Source organism: Danio aesculapii, chromosome 22 (genome assembly GCF_903798145.1).
Source record: "Danio aesculapii chromosome 22, fDanAes4.1, whole genome shotgun sequence".
Taxonomy (NCBI): domain Eukaryota; kingdom Metazoa; phylum Chordata; class Actinopteri; order Cypriniformes; family Danionidae; genus Danio; species Danio aesculapii.
The window spans coordinates 29,117,497-29,137,788 of record NC_079456.1 but is presented as its reverse complement, the minus strand read 5'-3'; the positions used below and the strand labels follow the sequence as shown (position 1 = coordinate 29,137,788).

At 35.7% G+C, this 20,292-nt stretch overlaps 1 protein-coding gene across 1 annotated transcript; it reads right to left on the bottom strand.

Moving 5' to 3' along the window:
* Positions 1-239: 239 nt before the first annotated feature.
* On the bottom strand, positions 240-16,448 carry gmppb (GDP-mannose pyrophosphorylase B). The gene is made up of 10 exons (XM_056447896.1): positions 16,267-16,448; positions 15,414-15,584; positions 15,237-15,317; positions 15,084-15,132; positions 14,856-14,998; positions 13,764-13,922; positions 7,603-7,681; positions 5,193-5,320; positions 3,516-3,698; positions 240-969 (listed from the first exon to the last, which is right to left on the bottom strand). The coding sequence occupies exons 2-10, from the start codon at positions 15,540-15,542 to the stop codon at positions 838-840; spliced, it is 1,083 nt and encodes a 360-aa protein (XP_056303871.1). The 5' UTR covers positions 15,543-15,584; positions 16,267-16,448; the 3' UTR covers positions 240-837.
* Between the last annotated feature and the right edge of the window lie 3,844 nt (positions 16,449-20,292).

Genomic DNA, 20,292 nt, shown 5'->3' with positions numbered 1-20,292 from the left:
ACTGCTCCTTCAACAAACATTTAACTGACTATAAGAAACTTTGCACATACATGTCAACTTGCACTAACCCAAACCTAACAGCCTACTTATAATCTAATGAGAATTAGTTGGCATGTAGATACAATAACTTAAATTCAACAAGTGAACCATCAAAAAGTGCGACCCAACAAACATTGAAGGATACAATTATTTCAATGAAGTATAAACACAGATAAAAATAATAATAATAAAGACAAAGGTGTTTTGTGGGTCTATAATTTTGATAGAAAAGACATCAAGATTATAAATCTTCATTTGTTTACAGAGGCTTCACTTCATGAGCACGTGAATGTCGTTTTTATCCTTGTTCTTCTGCACATAATGTGTAAGACCTTAAAAGACAAATAAAACCCGATTTGCATAATTGAATACTTCAGGTTTTATGATGTCTTTACAGTAATCAGCATCAAGTAATCAAGCATTATCTGGTACATAAAACATACTTTTCATTTCTTCTACAGGCACAGAATTTTATCCTGAATATATTAAATGGCTCCGTTTAAAAAAACGGGAAGACAATGAAAATAATACAAACATTTTTTTTTCTAGACAAGCACTAGTCTAATGTAGCAAAACAATGCGATTTCTGATGTTATTGTCAGTAAAGGTCATACATATGTGGTGTTGTACTGTAGTTTACGTGTGAATAACCTGCAGAAACACCACAATCAGTTACTGCATAATTCAGATTCTCAACAAATGACCCCTTTCACACCATGTTGACTGAAAACAGCATTAGTCTTTCAAGCACACACTCTGGCACTTTGTTAGGGGTGTGAAAGTTTTTTGTTGGTTTTTTCACATGATGATTCGTGGTTCAGGAACAGAGTCTGTGATAGATTTATGAGGCAAAACATTGGCTCCGTTGATGTAGAGTTCATCATTCACAATCACATCTTCGCCCAGAACAGTAACGTTTTCCATTCGCACCTTAAAAACAATCACATTACCAAAATGAATCAAAGAAATCCCAAATAAGCTACTTACTAGCCAAAAGAGAGTGAAGAGCACAAGAGGTTTGCACAAGTTAGATAGATAGATAGATAGATAGATAGATAGATAGATAGATAGATAGATAGATAGATAGATAGATAGATAGATAGATAGATAGATAGATAGATAGATAGATACATACATAGATACATACATAGATACATACATAGATACATACATACATACATAGATACATACATACATACATACATACATACATACATACATACATACATACATACATACATAGATACATAGATACATACATACATACATACATACATAGATACATACATACATACATACATACATACATACATACATACATACATACATACATACATACATACATACATAGTGCATCCGAAAAGTATTCATAGCACTTCACTTTTTCCAAATTTTTTTATGTTACAGCCTTATTCCAAACTGAATTAATTTATTTCCTCAAAATTCTACACACAATACCCCATAATGACAAGCGCAAATGTATTAAAAATAAAAAACCTGAAAAATCAGATGTACATAAGTATTCACCGCCTTTACCGTGAAGCTTTAAATTGAGCTCAAATACATTCTGTTTCCACTGATTATTCTAGATGTTTCAGCAGCTTAATTGGAGTTCACCTGTGGTAAATTCAGTTGATTGGACATGATTTGAAAAGGCATACACCTGTCTATATGAAGGTCCCAGGGTTGAAAGTGCATGTCAAAGCACAAACCAAGCATAAAGACAAAGGAATTGTCTGTAGACCTCTGAGACAGTATTAAGGATGGGGAAGGTTACAGAAAAATTTCTGCTGCTCTGAAAGTTCCAATGAGCACAGTGGCCCTCCATCATCCGTAAGTAGAAGATGTTTGGAAGCACCAGGACTCTTCCTAGAGCTGGCCGGCCATCTAAGCTGAGTGATCGGGGGGGAAGGACCTTAGTCAGGGAGGTGATCAATAACCCGATGGTCACTCTGTCTGAGCTCCAGCGTTTTTCTGTAGAGAGAGGAGATCCTTACAGAAGGACAACCATCTGTGTAGCAATCCACCCATCAGGCCTGTATGGTAGAGTGGTCAGACGGGAGCCACTCCCCGCCTGGAAATTGCCAAAAGGCACCTGAAGGACTCTCAGACCATAGGAAACAAAATTCTCTGGTCTGATGAGACTAAAATTGAACTCTTTGGAGTGAATGCAAGGCGTTACGTTTGGAGAAAACCAGCAACGCTCATCACCAGGCCAATACCATCCCTACAGTGAAGTATAGTGGTGGCAGCATCATACTGTGAGGATGTTTTTCAGAAAGCAGGAACTAGAAGACCAGTCAGGAAAGAGGGAAAGTTGAATGCAGCAATGTACAGAGACATTCTGAATGAAAACCTCAGAGTGCTTTTGACCTCAGACTGGGGCGACGGTTCATCTTCCAGCAGGACAATGACCCAAAGCACATTACCAAAATATCAATGGAGTCGCTCTGTGAATGTCCTTGAGTGGCCCAGCCAGAGAGATCTGAAAATGGCTGGACACCGTCGCCTCCCATTCAACCTGACAGAGCTTGAGAGGTACTGCAAAGGGGAATGGGCAAAAATTCCCAAAGACAGGTGTGCCAAACTTGTGGCATCATATTTAAAAAGACTAGATGCTGTAATTGCTGCCAAAGGTGCATCAACAAAGTGTTGAGCAAAGGCTGTGAATACTTATGAACGTGTGATTTTTCAGGTTTTTTATTTTTAATAAACTTCCAACCAAAAATGCTTTTTCACATTGTCATTATGGGGTATTGTGTGTAGAATTTTGAGGAAATAAATGAATTTGATCAATTTTGCAATAAATCGCTGAGGCCAGCCTCCAGCCTCCGCCGCTGAGACTGCAGCTCTGCACAAGACGTTTGGCCAGCGGAGAAATTAAAATGGGGTTGTGCCCAACTTAATCTGGTTTCTCTCAAGGTTTTTATTCTTCACTTTCGCCAATTAGTGAAGTTTTTTTCCCTCTCCGCTGTCGCCTCTAGCTTGCATGGTTTGGGATCGGTAGAGCTATGCATCGATGGATTTGCTCTTCAGTGTTTGGACTCTCAGTGATTTTTAAACCAAACTGAACTGAACTTAAACACTACAAACTGAACTACACTATTCCAATTTACTATGACCTTTTATGTGAAGCTGCTTTGACACAATCTACATTGTAAAAGCGCTATACAAATAAAGGTGAATTGAATTGAATAAAGCTGTAACATAAAAAATGTGGAAAAAGTGAAGCGCTATGAATACTTTTTAAGATGCATGGTATATATAGATAGAGACCAGATAGAGATAGGAAGACCTGCAAACTCTTGCAACACAGTACACTACAGTATATTTTGCTTAGATTTTGGTTTAAAACGCTTTATATAGGTATTCTTTTGACATTGCGATGGAGAAAGTAACAAAATAGCTCCAGATCCAAGATTCCTAAAAAAGTGCGCTCTCATTTTGAACTCTGTTGTTGAAATTGTGAAACTCACCCACTGCCCAACTGAGGAGCTCCATCCCACGATGCATGATTCCAGCCAGGAGTGGGAGCGTATGTGTGCCCCCTTCAGGATGGTACAGCGCTTTACTCTCACCCCGTCCTCCAAAACCACCCCAGCTCCGATCGTCACATTTGGGCCAATGGTGCAGTTCTCCCCAATCACTGCTGTTGGGTCCTGGGTTAAATTTATGGTATGTTTCATTAATTTTAGTACAAGCATCAAATTCTGTATTACAATATATGCACAACTCAATACATCAGAATATTGTTATTGTTGTTATTGTTTTTGCAGCTTAAAATGTTATCTATTAGCACAAGTAAAAATCTGAGGGCAGTAACAATCCAAATTTCTCTTTATATTGTTTGACACATATCGGGCCTCTTTCTTGAAATATGAGCAGAACTAATTTATGTTAACTCTGTAAAACCTAAAATCACTGTCACTTTTTACCCAACTGTCCGATCAGTGGAGGAGGATTGGGACTGAACAACAAAGGAGAAGTTAATATTTCTTGTTAGTGCATTTTTATATTCAGTGACACTCATCGAAAAGAGATACTCATAATCCCATACTGCAATGGATTACAAATCACAGCAACCAATGCGGCTCTGCTGGAAAAAATATGTACCACCACATATTCTCAAGAGACCCTGAAATTTTGAACTTTAATTTGAATGTTTATTGTGTATTTTTTGGAATTATCAAAACAGAACAGAATATCCCACTGCATTCCCAAGCGCGTATAAAGTTGCTGTAATTTATAGATGGGATATATAGATGTAATTTATAGATGCTATAACTGGAGTAACTGGAATTCATTAACATAGATGTTTAATTATGAAATGTCATGTTTACACAGCATTTGTAAATCTGGAAGAGAGTTCTCATGAAAGTCTGTTTTACACAAAAAGGACTCCCTATATTTACTTCTATTCCTTAATGTTTTATTGGTGAGGCCCATTGTGCCCACTTACTTACTTGATTAAATTAAAGTTTATTTATAAACTTATTTCGAGACGATTGACCATGGCTGGTCCTGCATTAGCATAGCACATGATTTACCAATCAGATCATTTCTAAGTCACTATAAATAACCACAGTTACATACCTCAGTTATCTTCGCCTGAAGAATTCCCCCTTTCCACCCCTACTCCTCCCCCTTTATCTAGACAGGGCGGCATGGTGGCCCAGTGGTTAGCACTGTTCCCTCACAGCAATTATGTCTCTGGTTTAAGTCCTTACCAGACCAGCTGACATTTCTGTGTGGAGATTACATATTTTCCCAGTGCTCACATGAGTTTCCCCGGATTCCTCCCACCGTTCAATGACAGGTAACATAAGTGAATTGACTAAACCAAAATTGGCACCACAGATGAGCTCTTAGCAGTTTATCTCTCCATAGAAATCCCTAATTTGTCTTTAGCCATACACAGCAGGGGAGTTCTCAAGATCAACCTGAGCTGAAACTCTCCTCTCGCCCTGCAAAAGGGAGGGATAGGATCTTGGGGATTATATGAGTTCAGGACTCTTTCCCGGGACAGAATGCCAAACATGCTTTATAATCAATCATTAGCTAAGTGTGAAGTCTTAAAAAGTATAATACTCTTCAAGAGTATAAAGTGAGATTATTGTGTAGAGAGCAGAATACAATGGAAAAAAGTTTCACACCACAAGAACATTTCCAAGAAAGCCTGGTCCAGTGCGGAGCCTCTCAGGGGCCTGCTGCCGGACAGACTGCAGGTACATACACATGCCCGTCAGAAAGTCTTTAGGCTGACCAATGTCCATCCAGAAACCTAAAGCATAGACAACTGACTAAATTAAATGACTATAACAATTAAATTGCAATGACATACAAATTATGACAAATTGATCAAATAGTGTCAGGAAGAGTCATTTATATTACAGTATCAGTTTCGGTCACTCTTGCACTCTTTGGGTTAAAAAAAAAGAATCTGGTTCTTTTTAAAATCAAATTACAATTTTATAAAAGTTACATACACAGTATGATATGCAGTGGTATGCTCATACGAACACCCTTGACCTTAAAAAACAGATTAATCAATAAGAAATAAATTACTGAATAAAATAAAAGCTAAAATGGGAAATAGAAAAACATATAAAAAATATAGATCTAGAAAAATATCTGTACAATATAGAAACCTTAGAGACAGAACAATGCAAGGATTCTGTTAATGCGTGTAATGCCCATAAGATTATTTAGACGAGCTGTGCAAAATGATACAAAAAGAAAACTTAAAATAATAAATAAAGGTAAATATAGCAATACATGGACTTTTATTGTATACAAGGAAGTACTAATGCAATTGTCTTAAAAGGGGTCATGATATAGAAGAGGTTATGTTACAATAAAAATATATGCTTTAAGTTTCAAACTACATATGAATTATTGACTTCTATCATTTTGAAGTTCCCCAGTTTCATTTAAGAGATTAACAGTTTAGGGTTCTTCTCGACACACTCCTTAATGAGCTTCATCATCAAGTAATTGTTGTTGAATAAAGATGTTGGGTCATATGCAGTGAATCCGGAAAGTATTCATAGTGCTTCACTTTTTCCACATTTTTTATGTTACAGCCTTATTCCAAAATGGATTAAATTCCTTTATTTCCTCAAAATTTTACACACAATACCCCATTATGACAATGTGAAAAAAGATTTTTTTTTAATTGTTACAAATTTATTACAAATAAAAAACCTGAAAATTACATGTACATAAGTATTTACAGCCTTTGCCGTGAAGCTCTAAATTGAGCTCAGGTACATTCTGTTTCCACTGATCATTCTCGAGATGTTTCAGCAGCTTAATTGGAGTTCACCTGTGGTAAATTCAGTTGATTGGACATGATTTGAAAAGGCATACACCTGTCTATACAAGATCCCAGGGTTAATAGTGCATGTCAAAGCACAAACCAAGCATGAACACAAAGGAATTGTCTGTAGACCTCCGAGACAGGATAGTCTTGAGGCACAAGGCTGGGGAAGGTTACAGAAAAATTTCTGCTGCTCTGAAAGTTCCAATGAGCACAATGGCCACAATCATCCATAAGTGGAAGATGTTTGAAACTAAGTTTGGCCATCTAAGCTAAGTGATCAGGGGAGAAGGGCCTTAGTCAGGGAGGTGATCAATAACTTGATGGTCAGACTCTGTCTGAGCTCCAGCATTCCTCTGTGGAAAGACGAGAACCTTAAAGAAGGACAACTATCTGTACAGCAATCAAACAATCAGAACTGTACAGTAGAGTGGCCAGATAAAAGCCACTCTCCGCCTGGAATTTGCCAAAAGGCATCTGAAGAACTCTCAGACCATAAGAAACAAAATTCTCTGGTCTGAGGAGACTAAAATTGAACTCTTTGGAGTTAATGTCAGTCGTTGCGTTTGAAGAAAACCAGGCGCCGCTTATTACCAGGCTAATACCATCCCTACAGTGAAGCGTGGAGGTGGCAGCATCATGCTGTGGGGATGTTTTTCAGCAGCAGGACCTGGAAAACTAGTCAGGAAAAAGGGAAAGATGACAACATCCTGAAAGAAAACCTGCTTCAGAGTGCTCTTGACCTCAGACTGGGGCGATGGTTCATCTTTCAGCAGGACAATGACCCAAAACACACCACCAAAATATCAATGGAGTGGCTTCACAACAACTCAGTCAATGTCCTTGAGTGGCCCAGCCAGAGCCCAGACCTAAATCCTATTGAACATCTCAGGTGTGCCAAGCTTGTGGCATTATATTCAAAAAGGCTGTATTGCTCAAAACAATACAACAAAGTATTGAGCAAAGGCTATGAATACTTATGTACATGTGATTTTTCAGGTTTTTATTGCAACAATTTCCAAAAAAAATGTCACATTGTCATTATGGAGTATTGTGTGTAGAATGTTGAGCAAATAAATGAATTTAATTTGTTTTGGAATAAGGCTGTAACATAAACAAATGTGGAAAAAGTGAAGTGCTATGAATACTGCATTTCATTCTTCCTTCAAATATATCACTTTATTAGTACACTGGAATACCACCAATTCATTGAGTATCATTTGAAAAGTTTTCACATCATTTACCTTGCAGCTCCATGGCATAAAGTTGTCCCTCCTCTGCCATGACAGGAAATATTTCCTTCTCAATTGAAGTGGGTCGCAACTAAAAACAAAGTACAGACACAATGTGGGTATTTAAACGAATGATAACGTCAACATGGTGGAAAAGAATCCTAAATATATCACCTTGATAACTGAGCTGTGATAACATGACAATTTCCATCGATGCCCAATAATGGTACACGTTTAAGTTAAGTGGTCACATTGATACTACCTGATACTTTAGCCACGTAGAAGTTATTTTAAGAAGTTATATATTTGGGTGCATTTAGCAGGTGCTTTCGGAACAACCTCCTTGGAAGTTCTCAACAAGCAATTTTTTCCCTTATCCATCAGTGCATGCAAATGCATTTCGGCATGTTACGATAATCAATTTATTGACTTATCATCAGTGGTGGAAAGACTACTGAAAAAAAAAAATCACTCAAGTAAAAGTTCCATTACTTGCCTAAAATGTAGTGCAAGTAGAGTAAAAGTATCTGCCGTAAATATTACTCAAAATATGAGTAAAAAGTAGCCCTTTCAAAAGTACTCAAGAGTAGTGAGTATTGTTGATTGTCCATGGTAAAAAAAAGTTGATGCGTTTACATGCAGTTTGTGCAGGGATGTGTAAATGTAACATTCTGTAGTGCATTTAGTGATTATCCTAAATTTGTTTGTTTCTTCCAACTTTCCTTCCAATGTTTGTTTGTTCTGTCCTTTCTTTATTTAATAGTTTGTTCCTTACTTCCTTCATTCATTTATTTGTTCCTTTTTTCGTTCCTCCCTTCATTTGTTCACTAATTAATTAATTCATTTGTTCGTTCGTTAGTTCATATTTTTGTTTCTTCCTTTATTAGGTTCTTTGTTGATTCATTCATCCATTCTTCCTCCATTAGTTTGTTCAGTCCGTCCTTTTTTCATTTGGTCCTTCCCTTGTTCAGTTCTTCGTTCCTTTCCTTGTTCGGTCCTTTCTTCATTCGGCCCTTCCTTCCATTATTCATTTGTTCCATTTAGTGATTATTTAAGGCTGTTTGGTGATTTCAGTCATCATACAGTCGACATCCTTCATTTTCTCATCAGTGACATACAGTCTATAAAAAGTCTCTGGGTCATTGCGTGTAAAGATATTGGACATTTTCTCTGACATTTTTAATGCTTCCAAAAGGTTTGCTGCATTTATAAAGCACCCATGTCTGAGGTTGTTCATTATGATGCAATTTATCTTTCCATTGATTGGAGAAGAATGGCAGGACTGATTTTTCTACTTTAGCCAATCACCATAGACAAGAAATAAATAAATTAGTGACTGCAGGTTGAGGGAAAATAGTGGAGTAAAAGTACAGATACAGCACTAAAATGTACTCAAGGGAAAGTAAAAGTACACATTTTTAAAACTACTGAGCAATTTACAATTCCTGAGAAAAACTACTCAATAACAGTAATTGGAGTAGTTGTAATTTGTTACTTTACACCACTGCTCATCATACAAAACATGGACATCGCCCATCATATTTACATAAAAAGAATGGTCTTTTAGCCTCATCTCATCCAATCTCTGTTGGAGGTGTCAGTAAGCTCAGGCAACTGCTTTAGAAACAATGGTTCTGACAGGAAGAAAACTACTGATGATTTGGTAGTTGACTTGTCCAAATGAGCCGTTTCAAAACTGCATTCCACTTCCATGAAAGTGACATTAACAAATATTGTTAAAATCATTTTGCATGGTCATTTACATTCACTGGTGTCAAAGTGATTATTATTAGGACATTTACTTGTTCAACATTAAATTACAGAATCTAAATTATCTTAAGAATTAAGTATTTTCTTCCTCTCAAACTGTGAATGCCTATTTGCATTATCATGCTGTTGTATAATCATTATATAATCTGTGGCATAAAATGACAATAATTTTGCTAAGTCACAAAAATCCATTATCGTGACAGGCCTGGATGTATTTCCCCAAAAATAAATGAAATCATTAAATTATGTGGAACATATTATATTGGGATAAGGTAAATAAACTTGATTAAGATATTTCACTGACAATTGATTTGACAAAATGTGGCATTTATTACGGAAATAGTGTTTTCTTTAAGCATAGGTTTCATTGTCTCACTATGTGACATGCCCCGATTTCAAATTGACATCTGGGGAGTGGCTCCTCCTCCGGCAGCTCAACGTCATAATGACATTCAGAATTCTCTTCTTGCTTCACACAAGGAGCCTGCTTTGATTCTAATAGTTGTCAACTTGCATGCTGATTGCTGGCTAGTCATTCAGGCACTGCATTTTTTTAAAGAATTGTTGGTCACCATGACGCCTTCACTTGAATTCTTTGCATAATTGCAGAATTAGCCGATACCTCTATCGTCTCACAAGAACAAAATCTTAAGCAAAGACAGGTCTGCTCTGTAGCTCTTGGGCTGAAACATGCTTAAGTGGCTCCTGTCCAATGTGCATGATTTTCATTGAAGAGCCTCCATTAAAGGCTAAAAAATTCTGTAAGGTCAGGATCAATCACCTTCTTATCCAATCCGGTTGGTTCAATTCCATTCATGTTTATTTCTATAGCGCTTTTACAATGTAGATTGTGTCAAAGCAGCTTAACAAAACTAGAAGTTCTAGTCATTTTAAACCATGTCAGTCCAGTTTTCAGAGTTGAAGTTCAGTTTAGTTTAGTTCAGTGTGGTTTAATTTTACTGCTGAAAGTCCAAACACTGAAGAGCAAATCCATTGATGCACAGTGCCACAAGTCCCAAAACCAAGCTAGCTAATGGTGATAGTGGTGAAGAAAAAAAACTTGACCAATTGGCGAAGTGAAGTTGGGCATAACCATTTCTCTTCTAGCCAAACTTCCCGTGTGGAGTTGCAGTGTAGGTGCCGGAGGCTGGACGTCCATCGTGGAGAACCGCAGGTCTGACTAGGTCACCGGCGGGTGTTCAGGCTGGCCCACAGGATCAATGCAGGGACTCGTCAGGTAGAGTGCATCATTCTAAGGGAAGGAAGCTAACAGCGCAAGTCTGTTAACGCCTGCCCCTCCGAGTTTGGATCGCCAAACACAGCGTGTCACCATTCCCGTAAAGGTGTTGTTAAGGCACTTAAAACCTGTCCAAATGTGAAGTTGTCATGTATGGAAAATGCAGGCCACATACTCGTTCTCAAATCAGCCACATGATGGTGCCAGAACCATGCATATAAACTACTTGTGAAAATCCATCCTGAAATTGTATTTCAGTGTTCTGTGGCAGCTATTCTATCTGTTCTAGCTATTCTAGGTGATTTTATAGAGCAAAGAAATGTATTTTCAACAATAAAGGCTGTCACAGAGGTTTTTATAATGAAACGGAGAACGCATCATTTAGCTGCTTTTTGAACGGCTTGCATTGCACTTTTCCTGTCTAATAATATTTGGTATTGTTCATTAATGCTCTTAAAATGTCACCAATTGAGCCGATTGGAGGAAGCTGATTTTAAATTACTGACAGTCAAGACGGCACTGTTATCAACCTTCTCAGTCTCAGTGAATTGCATGAGTGAAATTCACACAGTTTCTGTGCATTCAGTGTGTGGGATGTGGGAGTGCTTCTGAAAACTAATCCTCCATTTATGCCCACAAAAAACAAATAGATTGATCAACTTCATTTGTGTTATCACTGAATTATCTCACTGAATATTCCAAAATTATTTTCTTGACATATTCCAATAAAGGTCTTACATCACCATCTGGACTACACACTCACTCCAGAAGGAGATTGTGTACTTTGTGGGCCCTCTTCAACAGGGTTATAGTGATGAAGTGGTGACTTGGTCTTTACAAGGTTGTATGAACTGGAGGTTAGAGCTTGAACTTTATATCTTGCAGTTTTTAATTGTTTAATGATTAAACTCAATAATGATTCATCCAGCACAGGAAGTTTTAATTTTACTGTTGGCAAGAGACTTCAAGCCAGACTATTATACATTAAGAATTTCCCTTAGTGAGATACCAAAATGCATGCTTGAAAGAAACAATGGGTTACTTGCATAACTCCAGCTTTCTGATAGCTTCTTACCAGTTCACCCTCCTTGTAACAAAATTGTATAAATCAAGGAAGAGGTGTGTTTGTTTTGAATGCTATCATGACAGTTCCTCCCTCTTATACTTATACTATATTTAATATGTGATAATAAAAACGTACAATATTGAGATCATAGCAACTTCAAAATACAGCGAATAATAATTTTTTATTTAATCTTTTAGAGTGCCTTATATGAGAGAATATATTTAGGTTGTTGTAATGACAATAGTTGTCAATCACAGCACCAAAAGCTTAAAAGGGGATTAATTTTTAAACATACATTTTCACGTTAATCTGGCCTACAACACTGAAAATTCTCTTCCTATAAATTTAGAGCTTTTGTTCGTTAACTCTAAGGTTACATTTATTAACATTAGTTAATAGGTGTTAGGTGCTGTTCATTTTTTAATTAATGTCTTAAAGATGCATTAAAATTCAAAGTCGTAATTGAATTAAATGGAGTTAATAACTAGTAAAATTCTCTTTTTTACATAATATGCAGTATAACTAGAAGATGACTATTCCTCACAGCTTATGTCAGCATAGTCACAATACCAGTTATCGTAATAAAAGGTTCAGCAATTCATTGCAAGAAGAAAATCTGATACCAGCAGAAGCCTCATGCATGTTTGGGATAATTCAGGTTTCTTTGTTTGCCTTAATTCCTGAAATGTGCCTTAAATGTAATGGTTGAATCCTGTTATTCAACCATTAAATTCAAGGCACATTATTGATCTTATCACATTTTGATCTTATGAATAATTCATCCAATTATATATATTTTTTGATCTTGTCATTGTTTGTCATTACTTGTTTCTTATGGTCACATGCAAGCTGGATTTTAGATTTGCCTACATTCAATAAAAAAAATATACAGCCAAACTTAATTTATTTAAGCCTGACACTACTGCCATGTGGGCAGCACGGTGGCACAGTGAATAGCACAATTGCCTCACAGCCCCGGCTGGGTAAATTGGCATTTCAGTGTGGAGTTTGCATGTTCTCCCTGTGTTTTCTATGGGTGCTCCGGTTTACCCCACAAGTCCAAAGACATGTATAGCGTCTTGGTATAGTTGAATTGAGTAAGCTAAATTGTCCGTAGTGTATGTGTGTGAACCCAGTGATGGGTTGCAGCTGGAAGGGCATCTGCTGCATAAAACATATGCTGGATAAGTTGGCGGTTCATTCCACTGTGGTGACCCCAGATTAATAAAGGGACTAAGCTGAAAAGAAAATGAATGAATGAATGACTACTGCAATGTAAGAAATCAGTCTGCCTCGGCCTAACTTCCACTGTAAATGGTGTGTTGATGCTCATTTCTCAAAATGGCTGAATTATAATAGAGAGTACAAGTCCACAATTTGTTGTTTCTCCACTGATTGAGATGACCGCATCTTGAGCAAATGTTACCAATTGTAGAATGGGGATGGGTCTGTGATCTCATACAATGCGGTGTCGAAACTGCATTACCATACAGAAAACAGCTGTGGCAACAGCAAAGGAGAAACTTCATTAACATCTAAAGGCAAAAAAATTAAACTGTATAAAAGGTTTGAGTTTAAGAATGTTCTGGGTTCATTCTGAGTACTGCTGTGCACTTTGCCGTGCACTTTTCAGCAATGCTGAAGGAATATCTTCATTAAGCTCGTCATCATTTTTTCTTACAGCCGTATGTCCAAAGTGTTTTTTTCCCCCAAAAGTAATACTTTTTTTCTTTTCAACTGTTTTTAATGGGAGCAGCACACCACATAGTTTAAAACCCTAGCAGTGTTCGTTGTTCACCTTTAAGAAAAATGCGGTCCCAGGCTGCCATCTTAGTGTTTTTAAAAGAGCTTTGGCATTTTCACCATACAAACAACAGCAATTATTATACTTTGTTTTCACAAACGGTATTAGTTTGAATGTAGTAATTGTTTGCTAAAATGTTAAATTTGTACAGTAAACACTGTAGTTTAATGATTTACTTTGTAATCATAAATTACAGGCAGAATTACATAGTAATACTTACATCTTGATTGAAACTGATTTTAAAAGTTTCAATATATGCATACAATAATGGCGATTTAACACGCATTTGAGCTGACCTGTATTCTTCTTAGCATGGCAGGACTAAAGATGTACATCCCCGCATTGATTTTGTTGGAGACAAACACTTGCGGTTTCTCAACAAAACGGTGTATTCGCCCGGTATCCCCTTCATAAACCACCACACCATATTTAGACGGTTCTTCAACTTTTGTCACCTGAAACATCAAACAGATATTTGTGACGTTAGAATTGATCGAATTATTATTTAAAATAATCATTACATAGATAAATCGTCCGAGGCTCAGACACACTCTCCCAATTTGAAACTAGATTAAAGACTTATCTTTTACTAAAGCATACACTCATTGCACCACTTAGCGGGTTTCCACATATATTTCTGCATCTTGTTTATATACACTATGAACAGCAGCTACGCTAACTATTCTCTTTATTCTCCATTTCCACCTGGGGATACTCTTCCCGAGGCCCTCAGACTATGCAGAGCCACTGATTCGATCCAAGACCAACGGCGAGATGATCCCAAGGTTACCATATCCTGGACCAGGCCGTATTTTTTTTCCTCTCCGCTGTTGCCCCCAGCTTGCATGGTTTGGGATCTGTGGAGCTGTGGGACCTGTGTTTTGACTCTCAGTAGCTATTTTTAAACCTCACTGAACTGAGCTAAACTGAACTGAACTGAACTTAAACACTGAAAACTGAACTACACTGTTCCAATTTCCTATGACCTTTTATGTGAAGCTGCTTTGATACAATCTACATTGTAAAAGCGCTATACAAATAAAGATGGATTGAATTGAATTGAATAAATAATATGAAAGGGTTATTTAGAGATGAATGTACAGCATCAAAAAAATAACGTTTCATAAAATTCTCTTAATTGAATCAAACTAGGTCAGAATTATGCATTTAAAATCTCTGTCAAATTTCTGTTTAAAAATATATGTTTATTAGAGAGTGAATGTGTTTGAATGAAATTAAATCCTGTTACTTCCCACTTAATGTTTTAAAAATATGAATTTACACACTACTTGGCTAAAATTCTTTTTTCACCTACTGCAAAAAATATTTGGACACAGAGTATATTTTACACACAAATTGATGTTTCTAATAGAAAATGGATTGCTTACAACAATTGTGCCCTCTCTGCCATGCTGCTGGTGGAACTTTAGCATGTCGTCAAAGGGGAAATCACAGATGACATCACTATTGAGAACAAAAAAGGGTTCTTCACTGTCGGTCAGCAGCTCACGGGCCAAAGCCAGAGGACCAGCTACAAAAAAAAAAAAAACAGATTTAGAGTTCCACACTGGCTGATGGCTCACACACCAAATCGATATGCAAGCGAAGTCACCCACCAGTTCCTAGAGGTTCTTTTTCATGTGATAGGGAGATTTTTATTCCAAGCTGTCAAAATCCCAAATAAGATAGTGTCACTTTGTTATCATGCATACTAAAGGCTATCTAAAACATGAATTAGCATTCTGTATGATTTATACGAAATATCTTACCCTTTGCTCCTGGGCTCTCATCTCTCGCTCCAAAAGCTCAGACATGTAGCTCACAGCAAGAATGACATGACGGACTCCAGCCTGACCACAAAGGCACCATTGGATTGTAAATATAAAAGTAATAGTTTAGAAAAAAAAATAAAAATTCGGACTGTATGAAAGACTGTCTTCAGTTACCTTGACCAAAGCCTCCACCTGATGCAGCAGAATGGGTTTGTTGCAGAAGTCAACAAGTGGTTTGGGCACAGTGAGAGTGAGCGGCCGTAATCTTGTGCCATAGCCACCAACAAGAATCAGAGCTTTCATTATAGGTCAGTATCTATTGCTAATGGGCCTAGGTGCAATCATCTGAGAAACACAAAAAGAAACACTTGATGTAATAATACATTGTAGTACATTAATGAGGAAAATGAACTTAAATGATTTTAGCAAATAAAATGTAAGGGGGTCTGAATACTTTTCGTGCCCACTGTACAGTATATACACATTATTTACAAGGTACAAATCTTTCTCTCAATGCACAAAACACATTCATTAAAAATACTTTCTGTATAGTATAATAGTACACAGTCACAAAAAGAGAGTACACAAGAGAGTGCACTTGTATGACTCTCCTGTTAGGACACACCCACACAGCACACCTGTAATACCTGAAAATCATGTCTTGTTCATGTTGTACAAAGAGTAAGACTGATATTTTATTTGTTAGTCACTAACTAACGTTAATTCTTATTTATTACTATTTTTAATAAAGAAAATAATAACAATAATGCCGTAAAGTGCATTCTAGAAAGCTTTTTGAACAGTAAACAAGTAGTTCCCACGTATGATGTTTCATTCATCTAATTCATTCAAAACGAAGGCAAAAATAACATTAGTGTTTTCATTCGATTGTAATTTATACACAATTTATATTTGTCAACAATTAAATATTACTTTGTATAAAAAAATATATTAATGCTAATCACAATATTCATTGATCTATAAAACTATACAACTCGTATGTCAGATGATACAATAATAAACTCACCCAGCAAATGATTCACCCGCTGTTGTATTTATTACGTTTAAATTACAGAGAAAACTGGGCGACGCCTTTGAAATTCTCTTACACAAATAAACTCTATTTACTGCTCAATGTCTAGTCTGTCAGAGGTTTAAAGATCCATAACGTTCTATGATTAGGTGAGTTCAGTTCCGTACACTGATGAGGGCAGATCAACACTAGCACAGTGACGTCATAGGTCAACAGACTGTGCCAGTATTTGGAAGGGTACTCAGATCCTTTGCTTTACAATTATGTTAATTTCACACTGTCCCAAAATAGTTTGCACGATTGAAAATAATTTTATACTGTCATAATTTACGACAGAATTTGTTATAACGCCAGCTACACGCAAAATAACGGATTAAGAGCCAATACTAGTTATGGCCTCCCCCGTTAAAATAACACAACCAGCCTCACGGACCAATCATTTCATAACAACGTGGCGCGGAAGTGAATAAGAGCCGAAACAACCATTTCATACGAAAAGTTTTTTTTTTTTTTTTTTTTTTAATTTATTAAACAGGGTTTAATTACAATAATTAAGTACATGATTATACATAAAACAGTGTACAAGGGAATTAACAACAGAAATTAATCATGGACATTAAGTATTTTTTTCAACAGTTGGGATGTCTTAATAGCTTTGGTATTACTCTGTATAGAAGTGAGTGAATCATAAAAATTTTTTTGGTTAAATGAAGAATAGTTTACAATTTGGTACAGTCAGCATACATTTTGTTTTGTGGATGTGATACTTTCCAAATAAAATAAGAATTTTTGTTATTTTGTCCATTTCCAATATTCCAGAGTTGCAATCCATAAATAAAACCATTAAATCAGTTATATTGATAAATTTATAAAACACTTCAAAAAGAAGTAAGGAAACTTGGGACCAAAACCGTTTTGTGTACCTGCAACTGAAAAATAAATGAAGGATTGTTTCCGGTTCCATTTTACAAAAACAACACAGGGGTGAAAAACCTTCTTTAAACTTACTAATAGAATCATTGCATGGATAATATCTATGTAATATTTAAAAATTTGCTTCTTTTACTTTATTAGGAATTATGTATTTTGTAATATCTGTCCAGATTTTTGGGGAAAAGAAGAATGAAGGGAATGCTTGTTTCCATTTAACCATTGCTATTGGAGGAACACTTTTATCTGCAGTTAGGATTTTCCTGATATAATTGTTATTAAATTTTTTATCCATGATAGAAAGGCCCTTAACAGTAAGCTCTGGAAGAGAACCAGATACATGGTTATATATTTTTGCAGTTTTAATGAGGTGAAGCAACTTTGGGGAGATACAATGAATAAATTTTTTGTACTCATTCAAAGTAATTTTTAAACCAAAAATTTTAATAAATTCATTGTAATTATATGTATCCCCTACATGATTTAATAAGTCTGTAACAAAAATTAATCCTTTTTTAACATAATCATTCCAAAATATGGACTTGTTTTTGAATAAAATATACTGATTGTTCCAGATAATACATGAGTGGGGGGGAAAGTTATGCTTATAAATCAGTTTCCATGTATTCGAGGCTTGTTTATGAAAATTGGACATCTTAATAGGAATTTTAGAACACTTAAAATCACAAGTTAGTAAAAAGTGGAGGCCACCACATTTTTCAAAGATAAAATTGGGGATAGAGAACCATAAGGTATTATTGTTATAAAGGCAATTCTTGATCCAATTGATTTTAAAGATATTGTTAATAGTTTCAAAATCTAATGCATTTAATCCTCCTTCTGATATATTCCTAATTATTGTTTTTCTTTTAACATACTCTGTTTTGCCTCTCCAAATAAACTTAAATAAAACTTTGTTAATTCTGGTACACATCTTAGAGTCTACATAAAGGGACAGTGCAGGGTATACAAGTCTGGAAATACCTTCAGCTTTTGAGATCAGCACTCTACCTTGAACAGATAAATTTCTTTGGAGCCAGCAATTAAAGATATTTTTTGTCTTTTGTAGCCTTTGTGAAAAGTTTTCTGTAATCCGTTCTGAGGCTGATTTGCTAACTACAATACCTAAATATCTAACTGCCTTTTTAACTTGTATTCCCGATATGCTTAGATCATCTGTTTGGTGTATAGTCATTATTTCACTTTTGGATTGATTAACTAGCAGACCTGATGCATCAGAGAACAGCTTAAAAGCCTTCAAAATAACTGGGACCTGATCTTTATTTTTTAAGAATAAACAGGTGTCATCTGCAAGTTGGCTGATAGTTAATGTGGTATCTCCTATTTCAATACCTTCAATTTGGGAACAATGTACAGTATAAAGATTTAGGGTTTCTGCAACTAATAAAAATAAAAATGGTGAAATTGGGCAAATTGTCTTATGCCTCTCCGAATAATAAAACGAGAAGAAGTACCACTGGATAAAGAAACACTGCTTGAAATATTATAATAAAATGTCTTCATCATTTTTTTAAAGGTTGGGCCAAAACCAAAATAATTAAGTGTCTGATACATAAAACTATGTTCAACTGTATCAAAGGCTTTGTAAAAATCTAAAAATAAAATTATAGCCTCCTCATTTACTAGCTCAGGGTAATCCAGCAGATCTAATACCAATCTAATATTATTTGAGATATTTCTTCCCTTCATAAATCCAGATTGGGAGAGAGATATGATTTCCTCCAAACATGGTTTTAACCTAGTAGCATATAATGATGCTAGTAATTTGTAATCTGAGTTGAGTAGCGTAATTGGACGCCAATTATCCAAGTAAAAATTGTCTTTATTTGGTTTTGGAATCAAAGTAATTACTCCCTGTTTCATTGATTCTGCAAGTTCTCCATTGGCAGCACATTCGTTAAACATATTTAAAATTAAGTCTCTTAGATCTTCCCAGAAAACTCTATAAAACTCAAAAGGCAGACCATCAGGTCCTGGACTTTTATTGGAAGGCGTTTTTTTAATGATATCATCCAATTCCCTTAAAGACATTTGCTCTTCACAGAGGTTTTTATTAATCTTGCTTATGCAAGGAATAAAATGCTTTAATTTACTAAAAAAAAGATCACTTGAGACAGAGTTAAAACTAGATGTGTATAACTTTTGATAAAAATCTGAAACACATTTTGAAATAGTTTTTTCATCTGTTACTACATTATTATCAATATACAAAGAACTAATTTTTTTATGTTCACCCCGTTTTTTTTTCTAAGTTAAAGAAGTATGCTGATTTTTTTTCGCCAGCTTCTAACCACTTGGCTCTAGATCTAATAAAGGCACCTTTTGCCTTTTCAATATAGAAAGTGTTTAGTTTTTCTCTTAATGTGTAGAATTTTTCTGTCTCTGTATCAGATGGGGAAGTAATACATGCAAGATGATTAATTTCCTTTACTAAGGATTCATAATATAGTCCCTTAGATTTTGACAATTTTTTACTAAATTTTATTGAAAAATTGCGACACTCAAATTTTAATAATTCCCAATTTAAGATATGAGAGTTGATTGTGTTTTTTTTAAAAGAGTCAATTATGCTTTTAATCCCCAAACAGTATTCAGAGTTCTGTAATAGAGAGGTGTTTAATTTCCAATATCCAGGCTTTCTTGATGAACTACAGATGAAATTTGAAATTTCTAATTCAATACCTGCATGATCAGTTAATGGGGCAGTGGAGATACTGCAAGATTTAACAGATGAAATCAAACTATCAGATATTAACCAAAAATCTATACGTGATTTCTGTGTCAGGTCAGATTTAAACCAGGTAAAAGAAGAGGAAATGTCATTGTGTAAGAGTCTATAAATATCTACTAAAGAAAGATTAGAGCAAATATCACTAATAATTTTATTGGGTGTATTATTGTCATATTTTGGAGGAAACCTATCAAAGCAAAGATCAGGAGCTTCATTAAGTCCCCACCTGTAATTATTGTTGAGGATGGATATTTTATTTTTAAAGAAGTTAGTTTGACAGTTAAGTCTGAAAAGAACACAGAGTTAAGATTGGACCTATTATAGCCGTATACATTTGT